Raw genomic sequence first — 24988 nt, forward strand, 5'->3', positions numbered from 1 at the left:
TACAGGATTGAGCTGTTACTCTCTAATTTTGCAGGGGCAAGGCTATTCAGCCCCTGGATACCTGTAATGAAGGACGTTTGCTAATGCTTTCTTCTGCTTTTTCTCCTCCTAAAGGTTTGTTCAACCAACTGACCATGTAGAATCTGAGAACCTGAGACAACCACGATGGGAAACTCTATATGGAGTGGTGCTGGACTTCAGCCTTGCCTGCAGCCATCAATTTGACTATTAACTGGTTCTTGGTTCCTGTCCTTGATGAGACTAAAGTGCAGCGAGTATACATTAACAACCTGCAGTACAAAAGCAAAATATAAATAGTGGATATTTTGATCATCCTGATTGAACAGAAACTTGATTACAGTCTGCACTGATCTTACCCCTGCCATAAATATCTTCATAAAGCTGTAAGCAATACTGTGGAAACAATGGGAGACATGACAAATAGTGCGGTGGATTTCTATCCAAAGAACCAAAGAGGCGAGTCTAATCATGCAGGTGAATTTGGGTGTTCTCTCAATGAACTCCGCTCTCTTATGGAGCTACGTGGATCAGAGGCAGTGCAAAAGATACAAGATACCTATGGTGATGTGAATGGATTCTGTAGACGTTTGAAAACTTCACCAACAGAAGGTAAGGTTGTTTTATGGTGAAAAGCATAAATGTACGCTGACACTAAAATAGCCAATCCTCAACTTTAATAAAAACGTTGATTATTTTGACTTATTAATACATTGCTTTTGTGTTCAGTGACTTGTATCTGCGCAATGTCACATTAACCTTGAGAACAATAGCTCATTGTGGCAGGTAATTTCTTTGCAGGATTTGGTCAATATAGCACATGAAAATGTGTTGTGCCTATTTTGGCCGGCAGTATATTTAGTTGTGATCTCTGCATTGCTCAGTAATAATGTAAATTATATAAATATATGCACAGCATGCATACATCAAAATACAATTAACAGCTCTTTATCGTTCAGCAGAATCAGCCAGTTTAATTATTTACATGAATTTTTCATTCTCTGTCTTGAACTGCTCTTGTACAGTGCATAGTCACAGATCATTACCGCAACAATTATATATTTTTACAGTAAATGAATATATTCTGAAATATATATGCAAACCAGGTCAGACAAAACTTTGAACTTGGGTTATGTGTAGCTCAAGAGAAAGTTTATTTTGTGAATGTGTATAATATTTGAAATCCTAACCTGTGAACAGTTTTATCTATACAAAGGAGATTTACTTGCACCATTCTATGAATAAAACATTATCTCATACCATCACAGTAGTGCTTAGGCACTGGTTTATAACTACAAGTTTTGAAGTACTTCAACATATTAATTGATATCAGATATTCTCTTAAAGTATAACAGGAGTTGTTGTTCATTGGCATACTAATGAAAGTCCATTGCATGAAATTTGCTTTCCTTTTTCTTTCAAGAATCTTAGCAGGTGGATTTGACAGCCAACAACAAATGAGGCAAAATCGCATAAATATTGAACTGGATGTGTCAAAAGCAAGAGTTTGAAAAAGTACAGATTTCTTTACATTGGATGTGGTCACAAGCGAAAGAAGGATCAAAAGCTCCCAGTTTTGATTGTGTTTGTGCTTGAGCTCTACTCTCCATCCTCAATGTGTAAAGTGCTCTCCTTCAAAAACTGTCCTCAGTTTATAACCCAAGTCATGGTCACTTGTAACACCTAATTGTCTATATCTCCTTGTTAAAATTTTGATTGACGTATTTAAACATCTCTATGGCCTTGCTCTCTCTGTGATCTTTTTCACCCTTATTATTAACTTTTCTCCTGTATTCTACATTCCCTTGAATTTGACCATTCACCCCATCTCTTTGCCCTAGCATTACAGTTGAGCTTTTAGTTATCTGGGCCTAACTCTCAAGAATTCCTTTACTCCTCTGTTTCTCGACCTAAGGACATAAGAAGCAGGAGCAGAAGGCCCATTAAACCTTTGGTCATTCAATAAGATCATGGCTGATCATCAGCTAAAATGTAGCTTTTATGCTCATTCCTCATATCCCTTAATTCCCTGAGCATCCAAACGCCTGCCTGTTTCAACCTTAAATATTCATTAGTGAACATTCCACAATCCTCTATGTTAGTGAATTCCAAAAGATTCCTAACCCTTTGAATGAAGACATTTCTCTTCAACTTAACCCTAAATGATTGGCCCTTTTCCTGAGCCTGTGTCAGCATGTTCTAGATACCCGAGGCAAGGGATACAACCTCTCAGTGTCTATCCTGTCAAGACCCTTCTAAATATCAGCCCCTGCTACTTTGAAAATATCTTGAAGATTTCTCCCTTTGACCAGGTTTCTGGTCACAATTCTGCATTCCTATTTTTTTAACATTGTTGAAGTTCTTTATCATGTTTAACAAAATTGTACTATTTAAACATGCTTAAAACATGCAAGTATTTTTATGCTTAATTAATTTGTTAGCCTAAACTTGTGATGCTACACTGCTTACCCATAAACAGGTATGCCAGTAGCTGAAGGGAATTTCACAGTTGATGAGCTCAGTGGATCATAGAATTCCATGTTCTTCTCTCTCACAAGTGCAATCCCTTGTCTGAGCACATTTTATGAGTCCATGTGTTGCTAACATTGATTGTTTGTTCAACTGTGGAGCAACATTCCCGAGTTTGATGGACTCATTACTTGACTATATGTTTTGTAACAGCAATTGTTTGATAGCCATCAAGAACTAGGTAGCTGACAGATATTTAAAAAGTAGTCCTTCCCCCATCCTCCTTCCCTCTTCTACTAATAGCTCTGTGGGTATTGAAATGAATTGTAGTTCTCCATTACTGCCTGGTCCATCTAGCACAACAACTGATCCATTTCATTTCAGAGGTAGTTTAATTTTCATCGTATTTCCTTGCTGAGAATTTTTGTTCTTTTTTTTCAAAACATTGGACAACCAATCCTATTAATTTCTTTCATGTTTCAAGTAATTTTCTATTAATTTAGATGGTCACTGAATTCAAGTTTGACTAGACTGCATTGTGATAGTCATTCTGTGAGTGTTGATCAGCATTGCATTGTAAACAATGTTGACATTCTCAGTGCTGAATTATGTCAATCACACATTAAATTCTGCTGATCAAACATGCATGTGGAAATTGCCAAGTTTCTGACAGAGATTACCCTCTTCTCCAGAAACTGTACAATGACCGTATCAAGCCAAGAAATCTCTGCATTGAAATATTTTAAATGGTGTGAAGCCGTTGTACTTGTGCACCGGAGCACACTAAACTCACCAGAAAAAAGCTAGGTTTTTCTGTTCCAATGTAAGTACATTTTTAATAGCATTATATTCCATAACTACTGTCAGAAAGCCTTTTAACTAGGAAAGATGGAAAAGAGTTCTGTAGATAGTCAAATCAAGATCAGATTTGATTACAGCTTTTACTCTGTATGGTCACTTGTATGGTCAACAAAGTAAAGTATGTACTCTGTATGGTCAACAAAGTAAAGTTGCCTAATCACCATCTGTAATACATGGTGGAGGTGTGACATTCCGTCAACACTCTGCTGTATGTATTTAAATAGATATATTCAATATCTTTGGGATTTTTGTTTAAAGTCATGAATTGGCCTAGTTTGCAGATTATACATATTCCATCCAAAGTACATTGGTGATAGAGGAGAAGTCCATTGAGTCCAATGTAGGGTTACTGATCACACAGATTCCTCCCTCTTGGATAATGTTAAAATTCAAAACCACATGGGTCTAGGTAAATGTTAGGTATTGCATTGTATTCATGATTTTGGTCTTGTGCATATTAGAAAGTATTTCTATCCTACACCTGTAGACACCCCATTGAGTAGTATGGTCCTGGTTAAGCTTCTCATTTCTGATAACCCCAATGATGTTGAAGAAAGGTAACAATGCTGCATGTGAAGATCACCAAGCAATTGTAGGGATTCCTCCCATTGGAAATATTGGTTACCAAGCTGTAATAGAGCATAAATGTTAAATTCACTTCCTCAGTTTTGTTCTGAATATTGTCCAGCTCTGAATTAAATATTGTTAAAGCAGAATTAAATAAATTCTTATTCGGAAAGGGAGTCAAAGGTTATTGGGGCAAGAGGGATATGTTGAATTTGAAACACAAGTTGATCAGCCAGAGTCTTATGAAATGATGGAGTAGGTTCAAGTGGTGGACTGCTCCCTTTCTACCCTATTTCTTATGTTTATACTGCAGGCCAACGTGAACTGCGGAATTAACTGACGAGTTGTGAATGGGGCCAAGTATTATATAATTGACAACACAGCAAAATATCGATTTTATGAAGGGCCGTTCATTGACTAAGCGGCCAATGATGATGCTGAGAAAGTTGCTCTGAGGAGTACAGACAATATCTTGGGCTCTGATGATGGGCTCTGTTAATCACAAGCTTCTTTCTTTGTGACAGGGCCCATTGTCTTCAGGGTAGTTTTTGTTTTACCCCAGTGAGAGAGCTGACCAAATCAGTTTGACTCTTTGACTTACTTTCTGCTGGTTTTTGATTCTCCAGGTGAATTAAAGGCCCTCATTCTCTCTACATTTTTACTTAGTCACTTCTTAATGTACATTAAGTGAACCAAGTTTATGATACCATTATTAAATAAGGAAGACATGAACAATCAAGAAATTACAGGCCATGGAGTCTAACATCAATTGTACAGAAACTATTAGGGATAAGAATTGAAAGACATAATTAATTTCCATTTGGAGAGGCAAGAATTAATCAAGGATCATCTCCATGGCTTCGTCAAAGGGAAATCATACCTGACAGATTTGTTTGAGATTTTCAAGAAGGTGACTAGATGTGTGCAGTACAATGGATGCAGATTACATGGACTTGGATAATGTAGTGCAGTAGATGCAGATTACATGGACTTGGATAATGTAGTACAGTGGATGCAGATTACATAGACTTTTGACAAGGACCTTGCTCAAGAAGGTAAGAGCCCATGAGATTCAGGGTCATTTGACATATTGAATTCAAAACTGGCTGAGTGGCTAGAGGCAGAAGATGATGATTGAAGGTTATTTTTTGACTGGAAGCCTGTGTTCAGTGGCATGCTGCAATGTTCACTGCTGGGTCTCCTCTGGCTCTTTAGGTGTAAATGAATGATCTAGACATGTATGTGAGAGAAAGTTGATTGGGAAGTTCTCAAATGAACAAAAATTAGTAGAGTGTAAATAGTGAGGCAGACAGCCTTAGACCACAGAATAATATAGAAATGCTGGGCAGATGGGCAAAACAATGATAAATGGAATTTAATCCCAAAAAATTATGGGGTGGTGCCAAGGCAAGGAAGTACATAGTGCATGGTAGGACCCAAGGAAGAGCACCAAAACAATCTTGATGCGCATGTTCACAGATCCTTGAAGGCAAACAGGACAAGTGGATTTGATGGTTAAGAAGACATGTGGAATATATGCCTTTATTAGTGAAGACAGTGAATACAAGAACAGGAAGGTTATGGTGAGTTCGGCATTACTTCGGCTCCAGCTGGAGTATTGTGTGCAGCTTTGGTCACAACACCAAAGGAATGATGTGATTGCATTAGAGAGGTTGCAGAAGAGATTCACCAGGATATTGCCTGGGGTGCAGAAATTCAGCGATGAGGAGAGACTAGATAGCCTGGAGTCATTTCCCATGGAGCAGAGAGGCTGGGGTGTAGAAAATTATGCAGAAATTTAAGGAAGTATTTTTTTCACCCAGAGGGTGGTTGCTATTTGGAACTCACTGCCTGAAGGGGTGGTAGAGGTAGGAATCATCACAACATTGAAGAAATATTTGGATGATCTCTTGAAGTCCCAAGCAAGATGTAGAACTAAATGTCGTTAAATGGGACTAGAGTAGTTAGGTGCTGGATCAGACATGATGAGCCAAAAAGTCTCTTTCTGTGCTGTAAAACTCTATAATATAGAGGTGCTGGTGTTAGGCTAAGATGGACAAGGTCAGAAGTCACACAACGCCAGGTTATAGTCCAACAAGTTTATTTAAAATCACAAGCTTTCAGAGCATTGCCCCTTCATCAGGTGATGAAGCAGCAGCACTCTGAAAGCTTGTGATTTCAAATAAACCTATTGGACTGTAACCTGGTGTCATCTGACTTCAGACCATAAAGCTCTATGGCTCTGTGACTCTGTTGGTTGAGCATTAACTTTGATGATAATGAGCACCTTACCAAAGGCTGAACAGGATTGTCCCCTTGTTAACTTCTGACATTCCACCCTTGCTTTTTATGCTTTCGTGGCTGCTCCACAGCTAAGGATGGGCTTATTTATAAACCACCTTCTTCCCTGAACTGCCCTCTTGTCAACTACATTGTCAACTGAATGCAGTGCTGCTACACAGCTTTGCTTTAGCCTACTGGCTATTGGCCTCAGCTGTATTGCCTCCTGACTTATGTGATTAGCATGCTGGTAACCCTGTGTTGAGGCTTCAATAAATTGTTGCTTCACTGATGGGGCCGCTTCTGGCACACTCTCGTCTCCACTCTGCATTGAACTGGGTGCACACTTTGCCCTGAAACAATCTCGTTGTTATAATAGAGTCTTCATGGGAGACAGCTCAGATTGGGCTGGAAAATAAATCTCTATTTAAAACAGCACCAATGAAATTCCATCCTCTTTTTAATGATTAGTTGGATAATGGTAGTCTGTAATGTACTCCTTCTTTCTAATGGGTGGTGTGAAATCTTTGATAGTCAGGAAGTAACTGAAAGCCTGAGAATTGAGAGTGTGAAGTGAAAATGTTAAAAAGTACATCTAACAGTGATTCCTACCAGAAATAAACAACAGATTCTCCACCCACTCATCTGAAATAACAGAATATGCTTTCTCTTCTTTTTCATGAAAAATGTTTGTTAAATAACACTGTCACCGTTTGGGGAATTGGATGAAGTATCTATAAATTGGATGAGTGAGAACTAGCATCATATTTCAATATTAAATTTATCAATTTCTTATTTACAATTTCATACACATCTGTGAAAGTGCAGAGAAAGTTTTTTCTTCCAATGAAAACTAATCTCTAACTTTCGCAGGATTTAGAACTACTACAATATTCTTTTAAATTAATTGAAGATAAGATTTGAATATAAATATGCAATATATTAAAGCTGATATTAGACAATAGACAATAGGTGCAGGAGTAGGCCATTCTGCCCTTCGAGCCTGCACCACCATTCAATATGATCATGGCTGATCATCCTTAATCAGTATCCTGTTTCTGCCTTATCTCCATAACCCTTGATTCCACTATCCTTGACGGCTCTATCCAACTCTTTCTTAAATGAATCCAGAGATCGGGCCTCCACTGTCCTCTGGGGCAGAGCATTCCACACAGCCACCACTCTCTGGGTGAAGGAGTTTCTCCTCATCTCTGTCCTAAATGGTCTACTCCGTATTTTTAAGCTGTGTCCTCTGGTTTGGCACTCACCCATCAGCGGAAACATGTTTCCTGCCTCCAGAGTGTCCAATCCTTTAATAATCTTATATGTCTCAATCAGATCCCCTCTCAGTCTTCTAAACTCAAGGGTATACAAGCCCAGTCGCTCCAGTCTTTCAGCGTAAGGTAGTCCCACCATTTTAGGAATTGACCTCATGATCCTACGCTGCACTCCCTCAATAGCCAGTATGTCTTTCCTCAAATTTGGAGACCAGAACTGCACACAGTACTCCAGGTGTGGTCTCACCAGGGCCCTGTACAGCTGCAGAAGAACCTCTTTGCTTTTATACTCAATCCCTCTTGTTATGAAGGCCAGCATGCTATGAGCCTTCTTCACTACCTGCTGTACCTGCATGCTTACCTTCATTGACTGGTGTACAAGAACACCCAGATCTCTCTGTACTGCCCCTTTACCTAAATTGATTCCATTTACAGTGCCATATAACATCAGTGAGTATCATATGTACTCAATTTAACAAGTGTGATGCTCTAACTTTTAAATATTAAAAAATACACGTTTAAATAACTTCTTCTTTTAGTGATTGTTAGACCTCCTGACTCCAACAGGAAGTTTATTTAAATGAGGTTGAGGATAAGTTTAGAGGAAAGTAGATTAAACATTAGACTTGGTGTCTGTTTGTATTATTGCTTTTTGCAGATTTTTTTTCATTATAGTCAAAATGATTTCTTCCAGCAAGTTGATGTAATTTCATTCATCAATAACTAATAATTAAAGCACTAAAATTTGACTCCTTGTGTCTATGCCTGTGCTGTGCAAGAACAAATTAGGTAGTCCCATTTCCCCACTCTTTCCTGAGAGCTTTGCAAATATTTTCTCTTTGGATATTGCTCTTTTGAAAGCCATGATTGAAATGACCTTCACCATCCTCCCAGGCACTGAATTCCAGATCTTACATACTTATAACATAAACAGAAGCTTTTCTTCATCTCACTTTTAGTCCATTTGTCATTTAAATTCAATCAGTTTCCCTGGTTCATGCCCTTTCCACCAATGGGAACAATTTTTCCTGACCTGTCCAGATCTCTCATGATTTTGAACACTTTTTTCTAAGCTCCTCTCAAATAATCCCAATTTCTACAAACTATGTAAGTAACTGAAGTCCCTTATTCCTTGAACTACTTTTGTAAATCTTCTGTACTCTTTCAAATACATTCATGTCCCTCTGAAACTGCACTGACTGGCTGCCTTCTGTACTAGAAGCACCATATGATCCTCTGATTCTGTGACATTTAAAAACTGTGAAGTTAGTAACACAGCACCTGCTTGTATATGTCTTTGTTACAAATCCACATTGACAGTTATCGTTCTTGGATTCATCGCCTATGATCTGTCACACAAGTAAATCCCAGCCCTTTCTGATTAAGAGGTTACCTTTGCTGTCCAGGAGTGTGACCTGAAGGGGAATATAAATTACAGTTCTCGTTGGATGAACATGACTATAGAATGTTCCTCCTTGTGTACTTCACCATGACCCATCAATGATAGATCTCACCACCTAAACTTCCTGATATTCTCTGTGTGTTCCTGCTTTTGACTGGTCTGATTACAAGGGAGACGCCAGCATGATGTTTCTGGATGCATCAGAAGAAGGACTAAAGTGCTCCTATTACCTCACTTGGAATGGTTTGGGCAATTTAATATGTTCTTGATATGACTCAGTTTCTCTGTACCCAGTCAGATGGACAATTGGTTGCCATTCTGGATTCAAGTTTATTACCTCTTTTTATTCTCTTCTCTATCTTATCCTTTCTCTTATTACACATGTTCTCCTCATTAGATACTTTACCTTCACAAACCCCATTTCATCATAATAAACATTCATGCAACAATCCAAGCACAACTCTCTTTTAAATGATCCTTGAACTTCTCTTTGTTCCACTCTTGGCATCCTCTGAAAAATCTACTGTGGCAATAACAATCCCAATTGCCTCATCTTATTTTATCGACACACTTACACCCCAAAATAGAGTCATAGAGTCATAGAGATGTAGAGCATGGAAACAGGCCCTTCGACCAGATATCCCAACCCAATCTAGTCCCACCTACCAGAACCCGGCACATATCCCTCCAAACCTTTCCCATTCGTCTACCTATCCAGATGCCCTTCAAATGTTGCAATAGTACCAGCCTCCATCGCTCCCTCTGGCAGCTCATTCCATACACGCACCACCTTGTACGTGAAAATGTTGCCCCTTAGGTCTCTTTTATATCTTTCCCCTCTCACCCTAAACCTATGCCCTCTCGTTCTGGATTCCCTCAACCCAGGAAAAAGACTTTGTCTATTTATCCTATCCATGCCTCTCATGATTTTATAAACCTCTATAAGATCACCCTTCGGTCTCTGATGCTCCAAGGAAAACAGATCTAGCCTATTCAACCTCCCCCTACAGCTCAAACCCTCCAACCGTGACAAGAACTGGAGGTTGAACTACAGACATTGCAATACATTAGAGGGGGAAGTTTCCATGCATTCTTTGCACAAGGAGACAGCCACACCATAATAAGAGCTTCTTATATGGCCATGGTACAAGTGTGTGACTGTGAGTGAGACAGATAGCGGGACCCACAGGAAGGAGTACAGCCTCTGTAATTATTCAAGTGATCTCATGGCCTGTTTGAATGACAGCAGTGACTGTAGGGTGGATGAACAAACTGAACATGGCACCAGCCTTCAAGTTGGAGAACCAACAAGGAATACAGTGATTGGTAATGGCATAGTGTGGGGAATTGACACTGTTCTTTGCAAAAAATAATGAATACTGATGGCTGCATTGTTTACCCGATGTTGGGCAGCCTCGTTACCATCCCAGCTCTGACTCCTGTGGGCTCAGATGACTATTACAATTTCACCGTACATTTCCTTCCAGAACGCACCTTCATGTCAGCATAAAGCCCTTGCCATTCGTGGCATTATTGTAAATTATCTCATTGACATCACTGGCTTGTTGAAAACTTGGCTGAGGAATTACTAACACTTTTTTCTCTTTAGAAAAACTTTCCTGTGAAGTTATACTTTCCATGTCTAACCCTGCTCACACCATTATGATGGTGGTGTATCCCTTATCTCTTGGCCTACATTTGTATTACTTCTAAAACTCCTACTTTTAGTATTGCACCTTCTTCCACTATTCAAATCTTATATTTAATGCCATATTCCATTTGTCAATGCAAGTATCGCTTCCAATTTTTTTCTACTTTTCATGGTTCTGCATCGAATGCTGTCTCATCTTGACGATTTCAATCTCTGTTTCAACTCTTGCAGCATTCTCTCCTCAGATTGCCATCCTTTTCTGTGTAAATCTTTTCCTCCATATAAATTTTCCTCTCAATCTTGTCATCTCAGGTGGCGTTGCTTCTGGCATTGTTATTACTGAGAAGGAAGTCTGTCATCATTTCTTTCTATTGCACTCTACCTATATTCTCATTTCACCTCCTAATGACATTTCATCCTGTGCTCATCCCTGGGAAACAAACTCTGAAGTCCCTTGCCACTTCACTTCAGAAATTTTCAACTACCTTGGCTTTGGCTTATCCTTCATCATGGCATTCCTGCAACTACTGAAACACATTATCTAAACCACTGATAATCTCGCGTCCGGATTAAAATTGTTCATTGGTCTTTTACCCTAATTATATGCCAGTCCTGCACCCTTACGTCGAAGGAATTCAGATTTTAATATCCTTTAAAAATTTGACAAGGCCAGCATTTGTTCCCTGTTCATAGTTGTTCTAGAGCTGATTTGGCAGTATCACATAAACTGTTATCTGGTTATGTTCTCAGTTACAATTTACAGATCATCCAGGAAATTATAACTTCTGAAGAAGAGGCATTCCACACTCAAAGAGTTAACTCTGTTTCTCTATCACATTTTTCAACCACCTCCTCTGCCAACTTCATCCTTAGATCCCAGAATGAATGCGATAAGCTCATGAGACTTCCTTTCACAATGATTGAGACCATTCACTTCACTGCTTCTGCTATTTTGTCTTCCTTCCTCTAATCCCACCAGAATAAACTTATCCAAACATTCCTCACTGACCTGGTTGTGAACTTATTTAATGTTCTGAATTGTTTTAGATAGTGTCCATCCTCCAAACTCGATGCCTTCTCCAATCTTATTTCAGTCATGAACCCCACATTTTGCTCCCTTGATTCTAGCCCAACAAAACCTTTCACCATTCAAGTTCCCTTTCTAGGCCTATGCTGCTATTAATGATGTCCTTTCTTCGCTCTCCACTTCAAATTGGCTTTCCTCAGTCTTCTCCTCAAAAATATTAAACTTTGACTAGATTGTCATTGCAAAATATCTCTCCATTACCAACTTAATTTTCCTCTAATGTCTGTAAAAGTGGTGTTGCCTCCCAAATCCATGTCTGTTTTTCTTGCAATGTGATATCTAGTAAGGTCTCCAACCTGGCAACAGTAATGAAATGACCTTTCCCAAAGTCAAAATTTATCACCTTTGTGACTGAAACATGGAAACTTTCTCTCCTTATCTCTCTTGACCTCTCTGTAGACTTTGTAGCAGACTACACTACATTCCTCCAATGGCTTTGCTTTGTTGTCTAGCTGGAGGGAGCTGCCTCAGTTTGCTTCCATTTTTATCACTGTCTTGGCCATGTCACCCCAAAACACAACTTTGTGTTCCATTTGTATGCTAATGACTCTCAGCTCAATCTCTCAGTACCTCTTTGGACCTCTCCACTCTGTTTGATTTGTCATGTTGCTTGTTCAACATCCAATATTGTCCAATAGATGCTCCCCTGCTCCAAGAAGACCCCCCATTTTACCGGTGCCAAAGAAAAACCAAGTATCGTGCCTCAATGTCTACCACCCGGTGGCTCTGACCTCTGTAATTATGAAGGGTTTGAGAAGTTAGTAATGGCTCACATTAGCTCCAGCCTACAAAATTGTCTTGGTCTTCTGCAATTTGCCTACTGGCACAACAGGTCTATGGCAGATACCTGGCCCAGCACTCATCCCTGGATATCTGGATAACAGGGTTGCCCACATCAGGCTCCTACTTACTAACTACAGTTCTGCCTTCATCACTATAATTCTAAACTCTGAGACCTCAGTCTTAGCCCTGCTCCTGTGTAACATGGATCTTCAACTTCCTAACCCATAGACTGCAATCAGTCAGATCAGTTGACAACCTCCTCCATGATAATGCTTAACACCAGTGCTCCACAAGGCTGTGCATTCAATCCCCCACTATACCCGTTATACACTTATGTGTAGCTAAATTCCCACCTCAGCTCTATATACAAGTTTGTTGATGACCTCAGGGCATCAAGTATCGGAGTTGGGAGGTCATGTTGCAGCTGTACAGGACGTTGGTTAGGCCACTTTTGGAATATTGCATGCAATTCTGGTCTCTTTCCTATTGCAAGAATGTTGCGAAACTTGAAAGGGTTCAGAAGAGATTTACAAGGATGTTGCTAGGGTTGGAGGAGTTGAGCTATAGGGAGAGGCTGAACAGGCTGGGCTGTTTTTCCTGGAGTGTCGGAAGCTGAGGGGTGACCTTTTGGAGGTTTATAAAATCATGAGTGGGATGGATAGGATAAACAGACAAAGTCTTTTCCCTGTGGTGGGGGAGACCAGAACTAGAGGGCATATGTTTAGGGTGAGACAGGAAAAATATTAAAAGGACCTAAGGGGTAAAGTTTTCATGCAGAGATTGGTGCTTGTATGGAATGAGCTGCCAGAGGAAGTGGTAGAGGCTGGTACAATTGCAGCATTTAAAAGGCATTTGGATGGGTATATGAATAGGAAGGGTTTAGAGGGATATAGGCCAAGTGCTGGCAAATGGGATTAGATTAGGTTGGGATATCTGGTTGGCATGACAAGTTGGATTGAAGGGTCTGTTTCCATGCTGTATATCTCTATGACTCTATGACCATCATTGTAGGTCAGATCTCAAACAACAATGAGGCAGAATATAGAATGCCTAGCGGCGTGGCGTAAAGACAACAATGTCTCCATCAATGTCAACAAAAAGAAGGAGCTGGTCATTGACTTCAGGAAGCAGAATGGAGCTGAGGTAGAGATGGTTGAAAGCGTCAAGTTTCTGGTAGTCATGATCACCAACATTCGGTCCTATTCCACCCATGTAGACGTGACGTAACAACACCTTTTTTTCCTCAGGGAGGCTAAGGAAATTTGGCATGTCCACAAAGGCTTTTACCAATTTTCATAGATGAACTATAGAAAGCATCCTATCTGTGTGTGTCACAGCATGATATGGCCACTGCTGTTCCCAAGACCAGAGAGTTGTGAACACAGTCCAGTGCATCACACAAGCCAGCCTTCTATCCACTGATTCCATTTATACTTCCTGCTACTTTGGGAACGCAACCAACATAATCAAAGACCCTTCCCATCCCAGTTATACTCTCTTCCACCCTCTTCCATTAGGCAGAAGATATTAAATTTTCAATACATGTACAGATAGATTCCAGAACAACTTCTTACCCGCTTCTATCAGACTTTTGAACAGAACTCTCAAATGTTAATTCTGACCTCTCTCAGCTGCTTCTCTACAGCTGCATTTTGCACTTTGCTCTGTTCACCTGATGCACCATGCATGATACAATCTGCTTGTATAACAACACTTGCAAAACAACACTTTTTACTGTACTTGGGTACATGTAACAACAACAAATAAATAAATATTGAATAAGCAATATTTATTTCAACTAAGTCTTGGGATAACTGTTTTCACTCAATGCCACAAACTGCATTCCCAGAACATCCCAGGCTACTATCTTTTGCTGGGAAAAGTCATTTGCAAACTTGGTGTTGCCTTTGATCCTGAGATGAGTTTTTGGATCAAATGTGCACTTTGTCACCTGAGTAACATTGTTTGACTCCAAGCCTGCTTTGAGTCTACTAATTCTAAAACTCTCACACATGCCTTTGTTACTTCTAGATTTGACTATTTAAAACTCCTCCTGGCTGGTCTTCCATCTTCTACTCTATGTTAACCTGTATGTATCCCAAGTTTATATCTTATTCCATATTTCATTCAACCTCATTTGTTTGCTCGATGACTGTCATTTCTGGAGCCAGTGAAGATGTTTCAATTTGTCTTCGAATCCCTTTATACCCTCATCTTGTTCCATGTGAATTTATGTTTGATTACATTCAGATGATGGCCATTAACTGGGAATTCACCTGGACTCACATAGTTAGAAACAGGCTGAAGTTTTGTTTATGGTTTGAAGGTGTACTGTATAAAGTGTGTCTCTAAAAATAAACACTTCAAAGTAAGTAAAGAGTAGGCTCCAGTTCTATCCTACACCGCCTAGCTATTTATATGTAGCTGTGACAGCCACCTCCAACTCTACAAGGCTTTGGGATCCCTGTGCACTTCAATTCTAGCCTCTAGCTTTCCTAGTTTTAACTGCTACGTCATTACAATCAGACTGAGTTGCTTTGAACCTATGCTCTGAATTCAATGCCTCTCTGACTATCTGTCCTCTTTTAAGATGCTCCTTAAAATCTACATGTTTGCTCAGGCTTTTGGTTATTTGTTCTTGTACTCTCTGCTGAAGCCTAGTACCAAAAACGTCTTGATAGGTGTTGTTCTTGTTAAGCATCTCGAGCTGTTTTACCACCTTAAAAAATTACATAAACGTATATTGTTCTGGGAGAAGCCCCTTTGCAAAAATATGTTTCTCAGCATAGTGGGAATGCATTAAAGGCTCCTGGGATGGCAGAAAGGTGATCCCATTGAAACTTAGAAAATACTTAAAATGGTAAGCAGGGCATGTGCAGGGAAGGTGGTTCCTCTAGATGAGGAAGTTGAGAACTGGAACCGAGTCACCAATTTAAAAATAACGGAGATGCCGTTTATGATTGAGAGCAGGGGAAAATGTTGCTTTACTCAGAGGGTTGAGAATCTTTAGAATTTTCTACCTCAGTGGGCCCTGAAAGTTCAGTCTTTGAGTATGTTTAGATTCAAAATTGATAGATTTCTGATTTTCAGTGGCTAAAGGGATATTGAGGATAATGTGGAGAAAAGCTTTGAAGTGTTCAAGCAACTATGAGTACTCCAGTTATGGCGATTTTATCTTTGCCACTTTTAAAGCACATTATCGAACTCTTCAATGAAAGGAATTTACACCTCCGAGAACTAAATTTTATTGAATAATAAAGTTTAAGTGTAACTCATTCTGAGAGCCATTCCTGGAAGGTGGTCTGCAATTCTACAGTAATCCAAATTACTATCAAGCCTGATTCAAAAATGACAGCATCCATTTATGCTGATTCAAAGGTTTGTTCTTCATTAAGGGCATTCGGTCCTGAGCTGTCCCATTGGGAGGTTTTACATCATGCACAAGAGCTGTCCATTGAAGTACAATGCTGAACCTCCGATCCACAATTTCTCATTGAATAGCTGGATGCCTCTTTGAAAATGCTTCAGCTAAGTTTTCTTTTATTTTTGTATGGGACTAACAGAAGCATTTATGAATGATCCCTACCTGCTCTTGTGGTTTCTTCAGTGGACTGTTCACTATAAAGATTGGCTAATTCCTGCAGTGATTTTTAAGAATTGTAGTCTCCTCATTGATTTCCATATTTGAAACTCACAATTGTTGTACATAGTACGGAAAGTTGCTCATGTTTCTTCTCTGAGAATATTCTGTGGCTGGGCAGTAATAGACAGAGAGGGAAAGAAACATCAAATGAGGAAAAATGTCTTTTTGTTCAATGCTGCACTAATGACACTAACTTTGCTGTGCAGTTACTGCTCAGTCTCGGTGAATGATTGAATACTGCATTAAAAATGCACAACCAACAATACAAAAATTATTCCAATTCTGATGTCTTTTTGGCCTACAACATTGTCTATGTAAATAGCTGCCATTGATTTCAGGTCTGTAGTTCATTTTTCTTAACAACAATACTTTTTCTCACAAATAGCCAACCATCTGATATAAGTTATACAAAACAAGATCTCTCTTTAAAAAATAGAGTATCAGACCAACTGAATTATTTAGACAAGTTGTAACTGCCATTATATATCAAAAAAACTTTGTTGGTCATTTTCACTTACTCCTTTTTATGAGAAAACTGTAGGAGATTATGCTTTGTTTTATAATCCAATAATTGTAACGTTTCCAGTACTTGACATGTTTCCTAGAAATATATTCAATAAAATGACGTACAGTAAAATGATACAGATATTGAGATTAAACTTCCTTTAAAAAAAACGATTTTCAAAATTGCTCTAATAATCCTAAGCAAACCTACCCTTTTGCTCATTAACTGAAATGCTAAGCATCTTTTTAATATGTTGTATTCCTAAAATCTGATTAAATGGTTGAATTGGGGCATTCTCTTCTTTTGAGCTGTGATTATTTAATAGCATAGACAGATGTTTATCAGAGACTTAACACTCCCCTCTTTAAAATAAAAGGCCATATTTATTCATTATGAAAGTATTTTAATTTTGTTCTCCAAACATAATGAATTCAGTTTCAACATATTACAATGTTTCAGTTTAATTCTGTAGGATTGTTCAATTTAATTTTCTTTTGCTTAAAGACGTTTGAACAAAAATAGTTAGAGACAAAAGAACTACAGATGCTTGAATCCAAGGTAGACAAGCAGAAGGCTGGAAGAACACAGGACTGAAGAAGGGTTACACCCGAAACGTTGACTTTCCCATCTTCCTGATGCTGTCTGGCTTGCTGTGTTCTTCCAGCCTCCTGTTTGAACAAAAGTTCCATTTTATGAATTCCTGCAGCCTCTATTCGAAATGGATGAAGAACAACAAGCGTCAGATATATGATACCACAAATGTGTGCATTTACCATAACATGACAAGCGATCTTTGAATCTGCTTCACCTTTCAAAATGGTCAGGAGTGACATGCTATCTCAAATTCACTTTCTCACTTTCCCCTCCTCCCCATATTCCTTGATAGCCTGAGAAATGGAAAAAGGAGCCTTGAGTAAGTTCAGTGATTGGATAGAGATTTCCAAAGATTTGTGAAACTCTGAGTGAAGAAATTTCTCCTCCCATCAATCCTAAATGTTTTAGCTGAAGTGGTTGGTTTCCTAGTGACAACAAAGTGCCACTCAAGTACATTCCTTCCTTTCACGCTCATTCTTCTAAATCTGGAGAGTGTAGGCCTGATTGTCCCAGGCAGTCATCATAAGACAATACCCTTTATTGTACTGAAAACAAAAACATGCGGGAGATCACAGCGGGTCAGGCAGCATCCATGGAGAGAAAGCAAGCTCATGTTTTGAGTTTGAGGTTGAAATGTTGTGTGTTTTCTCTCCATGGATGTTGTCTGACTCGCTGTGATTTGCAACATTTTTTGTTTTCAGTACAGATTCCAACAACTGTTGTAATTTGTTCCTCCATTTCCTTGAATGTAGAAAGCAAAACTGCATACTTTAGAATTCAGAATCCTTGCAACAAGGTCCAATATGAAGTTTGCTTTCATAACTGCTTTCAGCACCTACTAACTTTGTAGTCCTTGTCTGAGTACTACCAAGTCCCCTGAACACCAAGATTTACAAAGCTTACATTTTAAAAACTTTTTGTTTTATTCTTGCTAACAAAGTGAATAGCCTCCATACATTCTACTGCATATTTTGCTGCCTGCTTATTTGTCTATATCTGTTTGCATCTGTTTTATTCCCTTTTGAACTGAATAGCTTGCTAGGCCATTTCAAACAGCAGCTAAGAATCCTCCTTATTGCAATGGAGTCACACGTCAGCTAGGACTGTAGATTTCTTTTCCTAAAGGGCATTAGTGAGCCGGATGTGTTTTTAATGGTGATCAATGATATTTTTGCAACCACTACTTTCCAATATTCCAGATTTATTAATTTGACCAGCTTCCATGGTGGGCTTTGATTAATGCTCTGGAATTGGAATTCAATGTCTGTGGATTACTAATCCAAAGACTTTACCACTCTGCCACTACCTTCCCTTGTGATGTTAACTCAGTTGAAATTGGAGGTCAATAGATTAGGTGAATTGGCAAAATTGTGGCGAATGGAGTTCAATGTAAGCAAGTAAGAGGTTACCCCTTTTGGACTGAAAAAGGATAGATCTGGGTGCTTTCTGGATAGTATGAAGTTAAATGCAGTGGACATCCAAAAAGACCATAAGACCAAAAGGCATAGGAGCAGAATGAGACCATTTGGCCCGTGCTTCACCATTTGGTCTGGCTGTTCTGTTTCTCAACCTTGTGTGATTAAGTGCATAGATCTTTAAAATGTGACAAACAGGTACAGAAAATAATCAACAAGTTTAATGGAATGCTGGTCTTTCTATCGAGTGGACTGGAGCATAACGATGCAGCTATGCAAAACCCTGGTTAGAGTCCACTTGGTGTACTGTGACAAGACCTGGACACCACACATTTGGAAGGATGTGCTGACCTTGGAGAGAGTACAATGTCCGTTTATAAGCATGATACGTGGACCTCAGGAGTTAAGAGGAGATATTATTCAAATCAGGCTGGATTCTCTAAAACGTAGAAGGGTAAGGGATGATCTGATTGAAGTCTTCAAGACACTAACATGAAAAGACAAGGTAAAGACAAACTATTTCCACAGATTGGGGATTCTTGACCTAGGGGGCATTGCCTGAGAATTAGGACCCACACAAAGGGTGATGGATGTTTGAAATTCTCTTCCACAAATACCAGTGGATACAGAATCAGTTATTAGTTTTAAATCTGAGAGAGTGAAATTGTTGCTAAGCAAAGTGGGCGGCACGGTGGCTCAATGGTTAGCACTGCTGCCTCACAGCGCCAGAGACCCGGGTTCAATTCCCACCTCAGGCGACTGACTGTGTGGAGTTTGCACATTCTCCCCATGTCTGCGTGGGTTTCCTCCGTGTGCTCCGGTTTCCTCCCACAGTCCAAAAATGTGCAGGTTAGGTGAATTGGCCATGCTAAATTGCCCATAGTGTTAGGTTAAGGGGTAAATGTAGGGGAATGGGTCTGGGTGGGTTGCGCTTTGGCAGGTCGGTGTGGACTTGTTGGGTCGAAGGGCCTGTTTCCACACTGTAAGTAACATAATGTAAAGATGGTAAGGATTTAGGTCTCAAGATAGGAGTATGGAGTTAGGGCTCAGATCGACCATGATCTCATTAAATGGTTGAAGCGGGTTAACAGATTGAATGGCCTACTCCTGTTCCAATGAGTAATATAAAATTAAAGTGCCCAGATGGCATTACAAGTACTTTGTGGTGCAGTGGTAGTGGCCTACCTCTCAAAAAGGAAATTCAGGCTCAAATCCCAACTTTTACACTGAAATGTCAGAACATTGCTAAGTAGGTTGATTCAAACTGCAAAGCATATTGTGATAAGGAGAGGAAATATTCTTAGGCATTTCACTTGGTACATGGGTAAAAGGCTGAGGAATAGGGTAGAATGGCTTGCTTTTTCAGAGAGCGGGCTGAAACCAATAAGCCGAATGGCTACTTTCTATCCTGTAGCCAATATATGATTCAAGGAACAGGAAATTCGACGTTTCAGGCAAAAGCCCTTCATCAGATTCCTGATGAAGGGCTTTCGCCCGAAACTTCAAATTTCCTGTTCCTTGGATGCTGCCTGACCTGCTGCGCTTTAACCAGCAACACATTTTCAGCTCTGATCTCCAGCATCTGCAGACCTCACTTTTTACGCCAATATATGATTCTATTCTATGTAAAATTAGATAGCTATTCAAATGTTCATGGCTGATTTAAAAACCAAAAGAACTGTGGATGTTGAAAATCAGAATCAAAAACAGAAATTGCTGGAAAAGCTCAGCAGATCTGGCAGCATCTGTGGAGAGAAATCAGAGTTAATGTTTTGGCTCTAGTGACCCTTCCTCAGAGCTTAGCTGATTTTCTGAAGAGTTAGGGGAAATGCTAATGTTCCATCTGTTCCAAGTTTATCCCTTTTTTCAAGTCCACCACCAACTGCTTCTATATAGTTGATGGGCTGAACCTGGGTTTATGGGCTAAGTTATATTTTGTTCTATACTTTGTGGAACTTTAGTTTGTGTTTATTTGTTCACTGCTACATGGTTACGGATTGATTTTGAAGATGACAAACTGAGTTGATAAAGACATCAGCGAAAGTACCAAATCAATATAAATCTACATTGGAGATCATTAGCCAATATTTATGTGTTATAATTGCATTAGAATTTTTTTCTGAAGTATATAAAAGAGGAAGTTGATGTTAAAATGCATGCTCTTTGATGAGCATTTGAAGTGGTTGTTAATAACTAAGCAACAAGCTTAAGGTAGTTTTGAACAGTCAACGCACTAACCCTTAAAAACGTGCCTTCTACATTGATATTGTGAAATATGGGCCAACATATCCTTTCACATTATACCTTCAAAAGGTATTTTGACTCTTAAAATCAAAAACAATTGCACAAGTACGTTTTAAATTAAATTCACTTTGATCAGAAAGTGAAAGCTGCAATTTATATTTGATTGACCTAAGAGCAAGTTTTGAAGTTATGAAAAAGATGGCAATTCTGTCCCAAGTGATCTTTTTCTTCAAAACAAATGATTGGCAATTGAAGATTTCAAAAATATTTACTTTAGCATTGATGTCCACCTGAGGTATGAAAAAATACCTTTGATTTGATTTACTATCATGTGTATCTAAGTACTTTATGAGAGTACAGGTAGATTTAAAAAACATTTAAAAAGTAAGGACGTACAGATCATAGGGTGGAAAAAAAGAACTTGGACAGAGTAAGGGATACAAGTTATATCCCACAATGCACTACACAACATCAACATTAACAAGAGCATCATTTTTGAAGTTAGACTATCCAATAAAGGCAGGGAAGAAGCTGTTCTTGAACCTGCTGATGCATGTGTTGAAGCTTCTGTATCTTCTGCTGGATGGAAGAGGTTGTAGGAAAGCATTACTGGGGTGGAATGGGTTTGTGATGATGTTAGCAGCCTTTCTGCAGCAAGGGGCCATGTAGATGAAGTGCATAGTTGAAAGATTGGCTTCTGTGATAGATACAGAAGGTGTACACACTACCTTCTGTAGTTTCTTATGGTCCTGGGCAGAGCAGTTGCCATACCAGTCCATTATACACCCAGACAGTATGCTTTCAATGGTGCATCTGTAAAAGTTGGTGAGGGACCTGAGGACATGCCAAATTTCCTGAGCTGCCTGAGGAAGAAGAGGCGTTGATGTGTCTTCTTGACTATCGCATCTCCGTGGGAGGTCCAGGACAGGTGGTCGGTTATTGTCACTCCTAGGAATTTGACGCTTTCCACCCTTTCTGCCTCAACTCCATTTTTTTGTAGATGGGGGAGTGTACTCCTCCTCCTTTCTGAAGTCAATGACCAGTTCTTTAGTTTTGCCAACATTGAGAGAGAAGGTGATTTCATTGCACCACATCAGCAAGCCCTATATCTACTTTCTGTATTGTGACTCGTTGCTGTTTGATATCCATCCTACCACAGTGATGTCATCAGCAAACTTGCAGATGGCGTTTGTTCGGAATTTAGCAATGCAGTCTTGGGTGAACAGGGAGAACAGTAGTGGGCTACGAGCACACCCATGGGGGGCTCTAGTGTTGAGTGCTCTTGTGGAGGAGGTGCACTTATCTATCTTCACTGATTGTGGTCCATGGGTCAGGAAGCTGAGGATCCAATTGGAGAGGGCTAGCCGAGACCAAGGAATTTTGAAATCAGTCTGGGGGGATAATGGTGTTGAAGGTAGAGCTGTTATCAATGAGCAGGAATCTGACATAGGTGTCCTTGTTGTCCAGCTATTTCAGGGATGAGTGCAGTGCTAGGGATATAGTGTCTGTTGCGGCATTTTACATTGGTAGGTAAATTATAGGGGATCGAGGTAGGGTTAGAGGTTGAGAGTTGATGTGGGTCATGACCAGCCTCTCGAAGCACTTCATGACTTCATGATTATAGAGGTCAGAGCCACAGGGCAGTAATTACAAAGACACATTGCATGTGCTTTCTTAGGCATTGGGATGATGGTGGTCTTCTTGAAGCAGATGGGGACTAGGGTTTGTAGGAGGGAGAGGTTGAAGCTGTCGGTGAATACTTCCACCGTTGGTCCACAGAGGGTCGAAATGCACAGCCAGGGATTCAGGTCAATCCTTTTCCTTGGATTGACTCCCAAGAAGATCAATCTGACGTCTGCAGTGGTAACCGAGGGAACAGGTGTGTCCTGGGCTATCACCATGCTGCTGGCGTTCTGCTCGAGCCAAACATAGAAAGCATTGAGCACATCAGGGAGGAATGTGTATCTGTCTGGTATCTTGCTGTGTTTCATTTTGTGTCCTATAAGGTTTTTTAGGCCTTGCTACAGGCGGTTAGAGGCTGTATGATTGATTTGGGCCTAAACTTGGTCTGGTACTGGCTCTTGGCATCCCTGATGGCTTTGCAGAGGTTCTATCTGGATTTTCTGTATAGATCTGTGTCATCCAACTTGAATGCTGCCCGTCTGGTCTTCAGTATGGAGTAGCTTTCCTGTGTCATCCAAGGTTTCCAATTGGAGAACATCCAGATTGACTTCTTTGGTACATAATCGTTCACGCATCTGACTAATAATCTGTCTTCCAGCCTGATGTGCACCTCTAAAAGTATGAGAGATTAAAATGCTGAAAATCTTTTATGATTTTCAGCTGGCCCTAGTGATTGGTCCAAATTCATATCACTGAATTCCTGGTTGTTTCTCAGAAAGACAAAGGGCCTTGTTCCAATAAACTCTGCCTGACTTGGATAAGGTTTATTATTCATTGAGAAAAATTCCATGTAGGATTTTTTTTTAAAGACAGCCGCACAACGTGTTGGAGAAACTTAACCGTCCTGGCAGCATTTGTGGACAGAGAAAAGTCTAATTTGACTCTTCTTTGCAACCAGAGTTCTGAAGCTGTTCATTCATCTCTCTTGGTTGTGCCAAAATATGAAAGTTTTGATTGACTGAGGAATAGTCAAATGACCTCCCCCTTTTCTGTTCCTAGTTTAATCACAATAGTTTTGTTTGAAAAGATGGGCTTGGCAATTCAGGGAATGTTTGACTGCTCACATACAAACATCGATGATAGGAGTAGGACTCGGTGATTCAGCCCTATGCACCTGCTGCACCAGGAATATGTCTGGGTAAGATGCTGTCCAGAGAATTGATGTGGACATGTTGGGCCAAATGACCTAGATCTACACTGTAAGGATTCTCTGATTATTTATTGTATTTAATGCAGCCTAAGAAAATAGTACAAATGTTCCAAGGGTAGCAATTGCTTAGAGGTTTGACACACAGAAAACTACAGAGTGAGAGGATGGGTGGAGCAATTTAAAGTCCAATAAAATAAAAGGGTATAATGCCTTTGAAAGTGGTGACTTGGCTGATATAAGGTTGATGTCAATGGTCCTCCTGAGGTATGCAGCAAGGCAGTTCAAAGGTGTAGATGAATGATTTATCTGTTCTTTTGAAGATAGCAGCTGCTGGAGTGAATTAGTTTCAAAATGTCTGCAGTACATGGAGAGTCAATAAATATCAGACAGGTTTTGAAATTTGCAAGTTGGCTGGAGAGATACAGAAACCTGTAGAGGGTTCTTATTTTTTCGTTGTCACATGCGCTTGTCCTGACCTGCAGAGAAAACAGATACTTCAATAAACATGATTAGTTGACGTGTCCCTGTATCTCCAGCTACTCGGAGACCAAAATATAGCAATGGCTAGTGTGTTCCAGCTATGAATTAATGAGTTTATGGCTGAGGATTTCCTCTCTGAGCCAGAGACCTTTGTCTGATGTGAATATTCTTTATCCATTTGAGCATGGATGGCCTGTAGAGTGGATAGGAGATATGATTTTGTTTTTGCACTGCCTGAAGGTTATTGTGTTTGGTAGGCTCTTGCAGATGGTCAAGCTTCATTTTACTGGCCTTGCAGTGTAGACATCCAGTAATGTCCATGTGTAGTCACCTTTCACATGAATTCACATCATTTGAATGCACATTTTGACATTTATTTTTCAAAAAGCCCATTAGTTGTGTACAGCTAGTGAATTAATCAAGTAATTTTTCATAAAGCAGGGCTTAAGAATATTAGGAATAAAGCATTGATTAGGAAAATAAACTAAGGTTCAGGACATTAGAACAAAAAAATACATGGTGGGGCTCACTCTCACTCATTGGCATTCTCTCTAACTCTCTTTAGTAAAAGATACTGTAGACCTAGCATAATTTTTCCATTTACACAGCATGGATTTGGAGAGGGCAAATGTTGTTATCAGCAGTGAAGAGTGCTCCCATGAAAAGATGCTATGTACAGGAAGTCTTCAGTAGATTAGATTAGACTACTTACAGTGTGGAAACAGGCCGCTCGCTCCACACCGACCCATTCCCCTACATTTACCCCTGCACCTAACACTACTGGCAATTTAGCATGGCCAATTCACCTAACCTGCACATTTTTGGACTGTGGGAGGAAACCGGAGCACCCGGAGGAAACCCACACAGACACAGGGAGAA

General features: G+C 39.7%; 1 protein-coding gene across 2 annotated transcripts in view; it reads left to right on the forward strand.

Moving 5' to 3' along the window:
- The first annotated feature begins 373 nt into the window (after window positions 1-373).
- atp2b2 (ATPase plasma membrane Ca2+ transporting 2) overlaps window positions 374-24988 on the forward strand; it is a 388757-nt gene continuing 364142 nt past the window's right edge. For both annotated transcript variants that reach the window (XM_060835139.1, XM_060835141.1), the window contains exon 1: window positions 374-630. In XM_060835139.1, coding sequence (XP_060691122.1) covers window positions 426-630 — 205 coding nt within the window. In that variant the 5' untranslated portion in view covers window positions 374-425. The remainder of the gene's footprint in view (window positions 631-24988) is intronic.

Source organism: Hemiscyllium ocellatum, chromosome 14, assembly GCF_020745735.1.
Source record: "Hemiscyllium ocellatum isolate sHemOce1 chromosome 14, sHemOce1.pat.X.cur, whole genome shotgun sequence".
In the NCBI taxonomy this organism is placed as follows: Eukaryota; Metazoa; Chordata; class Chondrichthyes; order Orectolobiformes; family Hemiscylliidae; genus Hemiscyllium; species Hemiscyllium ocellatum.